General features: G+C 46.3%; 1 protein-coding gene across 4 annotated transcripts in view; it reads right to left on the bottom strand.

Moving 5' to 3' along the window:
* Positions 1-4,859, bottom strand: part of LOC102437990 (putative selection and upkeep of intraepithelial T-cells protein 1 homolog) — a 26,834-nt gene that overhangs the window by 16,744 nt on the left and 5,231 nt on the right. For all 4 annotated transcript variants that reach the window (XM_023748516.1, XM_023748515.1, XM_014449869.2 and 1 more), the window contains exon 4: positions 1,397-1,678. In XM_023748516.1, coding sequence (XP_023604284.1) covers positions 1,397-1,678 — 282 coding nt within the window. The remainder of the gene's footprint in view (positions 1-1,396; positions 1,679-4,859) is intronic.

The raw sequence follows: 4,859 nt of genomic DNA on the forward strand, positions 1-4,859 counted from the left end.
AATAGGGGGGGGGAAGACCTGGGGGGGGGAGGGCCAGGAGTGGGCCTAGGGGAGGTCAATGGGGAAGGAAAGAGGGACATTATGTAATACTTTTCAAACAATAAAGAATTAAAAAAAATAAAAATAGATAACATAAATGTGCAAAAAGGAAAAAAAAATAAAAGTTAGTACTTATGAAAAAGGGTAAGAGGGGGAGCATAACCTTGAAGGGAGATAAGGACATTTAGTGGAATTACAGTGTTCTGGGGAGAGGGAGCAACTAGAGCAGTGGTTTGGTAAACTCATTAGTCAACAGAGCCAAATATCAACAGTACTTCTTCAAAATAGACTCGCCCAGGCCGAAAACCCGACTTCTGCGCATGGGCCACGAAGTTTCAATCACACTGTACGTGCGCGTCCGCACGTGGTATTTTGTGGAAGAGCCACACTCAAGGGGCCAAAGAGCCGCGTGTGGCTCACGAGCCGCAGTTTGCCGACCACGGAACTAGAGCAAAGACCCCCACACAGGAGCAAGTCTGACATGTTTGGGGGCATAGCCTAGAGCAGATAAAGAAGAATATTAGGGGATGAGATCAGATGGGTAATGGGCACAGATAATGAAGGACATTATGGGGCATTTTACTCTGAATAAAATGGGGAGCCATTGCAGGGTTTTGAATAAAAGGTAATGTTGTGTATCTTATGTTTTAAGTGGATTCTCCTACCTATATGTTGAGAATACATCATAGTGGACAAGGCTAGAAATAGGGAGATCTTTTCAGATGTTATTGCCAATATTCAGACAATGGGTGATAGTCTCTCAGACTTGCACGGAGGAAATAAAGTGGTGAGACTCTGGATTTATTTTAAAAGTAGACCTAGTATTATCTTTTGACAAATGTGATATAGAATATGAGAGAATGATGGGGGTCAATAATGACTTCAAGGATTTTGTTCTTTGAAACTAAGAATATGAAGTGTGGATTGGGAAGGCAATAGACTACACAAGTCAGGAGGTGATTGGGAGTTCAGTGTTTGATGTGTGGGATTTGGGATATTTATTAGACTTCCACATTGAGATGCTGAGTTTAGAAATCAGACTAAATTTAGGGAGAGAGATCTGGGTAGGAGATACCATTTGGGGAGCCATTGTAATATTGATGGTATGGAAAGCCATGAGATGTAATTAAGACACAAGAGAAAACGCTCAAAGACTAAGCCTTGGGGAACTCTTATAAAGGATAGAGATAAAAGATAAAGTAGCAGAAAGAAATAAGAAAATGAGCGAAATCATGAATAAAGCCAAGAGAATGTAATGTCCTAGAAACCAAGTGAAGAAAGTATATTGACTTTTCTCTTTAGTTTGTAAATTTTATGACAATGGTCATCATTTGAAGAACAAGCACACTGATCTCACCTGATAGGACAATGCTTGTCCTTTCCTCTTGACCAGTTACGGGGTTTCGAAGGCAGCAAGTGACATTCCTATGGGAGCTCTGTTTAAGGAGAAGAGTCATCTTCATGTGGAACAATTTCTCTGTGTCCTGTGAATGGGATATGGATGTAGGCGGAATGATCTCTCCTCTGCTGTCTCTCCATTCCATTTGAGGCTGTGGGAACCAACCTCCTGTATTACACTCCACCAAAAGGCCTTTGGTATTAGGAGGATGCACAAGAATCTGTATTCCTAAGCTGGTAGCTGGTTGGAAAGAAAGGGACAAAACAGGATTTTTAGGTGAAGAAAAGGAGAAAAACAGAAAGGAAAGCCTGCCCCCCACCCACCCACTCTAATCCCTGTTCCATTAGCTATACTGACAGCCAAGCACTGTGGGTCTCTGATTGTCACAAAAAGGATAAACCAGGCCGAAGGGTTATGGTTTACAAATTAACAACTCAGGGGAGAAAACACATGTTTGTTCCATTTATTAATTCAAAAATATTATTTTTGTTATTTACTAAATCTAGGAGACTTAGCAATAAATATGGATACAATCATGAACATAAACAGTCAAGATCTCAGTCCTTTTGAATTTATAGCTTAATGTTTTTTTTCTTGTATCTTCATCATAGGTCCTGTTTGAGCTGCCATCAGTTACAAGTAAACAAATAATATAAATGTATTTAAAACTTTAATGACATTTTACATGTACTGGTATGTATTTGCATGTAATGAGTACTTGCATAAAATGGGTAATCAATTACTATTATAGAAATAAAGTAGTTCATATCAGTTTAGAGAAAATAACTAGCTTTTTAAAAAAAATTCAGTTTATTGCCTGGGACATCAGGCTTGCCTAAATGTGCAGGCAAAGGAAGAATAATAGTGATTTAAAGCATTACTCTAGAGCAGCTCTGTTCAATAAGCTTCTGCAATGATGGGAATATTTGATATCAGTGCTTCCTGATACAGTAGCTATTTGCTACATGAGACTATTAAGCACTTGAGATTTGGACAGTGAGAATGATAATTGATTTTTAATTTTACTTAACTTAAATATAAATTTAAATAGTCACATGCAGCTAATGGTTGTCATTTGGATAGCTCAACTCTAAGCAATAGTACTGAGTGTCGTAATCTCTCTATATAAAACCCTACTATGCAAATAGACCAAAGAGCTGAAAAACCAAACAACCGAACAACTGATTGCTATGACATACGCTGACCACCAGGGGGTGTGTACAAAACATGGCGGGCATTGGCAGCAGATGGCAGAGCACAGAACATGGTGGGCATTGGCCACAGTGGATTGTGGAGCAGGTGAGTGGGGGCGCCAGACCAAGGCGGGGCTCCAGTTGCTGTCATCAGGGCAAGCCTCTGGTGGTTACTGAAAATTCTTTGCTCCCACGCACTGCAGTCCCGCCCAGCACTCGCACCTGCTGCTGACGCCTGCCCCGCTTTCCACCACTGCTGGCACCGGAGCTGCCACTTGGACCCACTGAAGGTGCCAGCCCCGCTTTTACCCACAGCTGGTGCCAGAGCTGCCGCTCAAACCCGCTGCCAGCACCCGGCACCAGTCCCACTGCTCGGCACCATCAGCAGGTGCGAGCAGCGGCTGCCAGCCCCCAGCACCCCTGAGGGCTTCTCCACCTCCTCCTGCTCCTGATGGCGATCAGGGCAGCAGCTACCACTCGCACCCGCTGATGGCGCTGGCCCTGCTCGCACACACTGCTGGGACTAACCCCAATTGTCCCGCATCAGCCGGTGCAAGCAGGGCTGGCACCATCAGCGCATGGGAGCGGCAGCGGTGGGAGCAGGTCTGCTGGCAGACAGAGGGCCGGGGGCCACAGTGGTAAGGGCTGGGCAGGGGCACAGAGGATGGGCCGAGACCCACCCCTGTGCCCACTGCAGCCTCATGGCCCACAATTCCTTTTAAGGTGCATGAATTTGTGTACCGGGACCCTAGTATCCAATAAAAATGTTAAGTGTGAGTGGGCCTAGCACCCTACACTAGTGCCCTCACATTTGTGAAACCTTTTAGTTTCTTAGTCCTCCATCTGCCTACAATTTCTTTGTCATTCAAAATACTTCAAGGGTAAAGTTAATGATTTAAGTACTATATTTTTGCATATAATACATATATATCTATATATATAAAAGCCTAAGTGACCCAATGACTGAATGATGCCCACTGACCACCAGGGGGAAACTCTCAACACAGGAGCTGCTCCCTGGTGGTCAGTGCACTCCCACAGCGGGAGTGCTGCTCAGCTGACTGACGGGCACCAGAAGTCAGGGTCATGGCTGGCAAGCACAGCTGCAGTGGTGTGAGCCTCTCCCGCCTCTGTGATTGTGCTACCAAGCGGTGGCTATGAGGTGGCAGCAGGCACAGTGGGGCCGGGATGACCAGGAGCGGTGTAGTGCCTGCCAAGGCTGCCTGCCACTTCACTCACTATTACATCCCTCCGGGGATGTCAGACTGCGGGGAGCGGGTTGAAACTGGCAGTCTGACATTTACTGAGGGGTCCCAGATTGTGAGAGGGCACAGGCCAGGCTGAGGGACCTCATCAGTGCGTGAATATGTGCAATGGGCCATATACATATATATATATATATATATATATGTATATATATATATATATACACATATATATATATACATATATATATACATATATATGTATATACTAATAAAAGAGAAACATGGTAATTAGCGTACGACCGCTACCCTACCCATTGGCTAATCAGCATATCCTTATGCAAATTAACTGTCAGCCAAGATGGCGGCCGGCAGCCAGGCAGCTGGAAGCGAACATGAGGCTTGCTTGCTCCAGTGACTGCAGACTGCAACGTTCCCCGCCTGCCTAGCCGGCCTCTGAGCTGGCAGTTTGAAACATTCTAACAAATATAGGCCGGGATCTCAGAGCTGAAGTTATACATTGTTTCGATTATAGAACCGAAACAAACCAGATACCTGCTCTCAGAGCTAGAGCCAGAGCAAAAGCTGGCCCAGAATAAAATAAAAAAAAGGAGCGGTTGGGAGCTTCAATCAATAACCGCCAGCCTGAAAGCAGCCCTCAGCCCCTCACCCAGACTGGCCAGGCACCCCAGTGGGGACCCCCACCCTGAAGGGTGTGTGACCAGCTGCAAACAGCCATCATCCCCTCAGCCAGACTGGCCAGGCACCCCAGTGGGGACCCCCACCCTGATCCTGGACACCCTTCAGGGCAAACCAGCCGGCCCCCAGGCCTCTATCCTATATAGTAAAAGGGTAATATGCCTCCCAGCACCGGGATCAGCGGAGCCGCGAGGCCTCCTGGCACCGGATCAGCGTGACAGGGGGCAGCGCCCAAATCCCCTGATCGCCCTGTGGCTCTGTGTGTGACAGGGTGTGGCGTCCCAACCCCCTGATCGGCCCTGCTCTGTGGGTGATAGAGGGCGG

The sequence above is a fragment of the Myotis lucifugus genome, unplaced genomic scaffold (assembly GCF_000147115.1).
Source record: "Myotis lucifugus unplaced genomic scaffold, Myoluc2.0 scaffold_1489, whole genome shotgun sequence".
NCBI lineage: Eukaryota > Metazoa > Chordata > Mammalia > Chiroptera > Vespertilionidae > Myotis > Myotis lucifugus.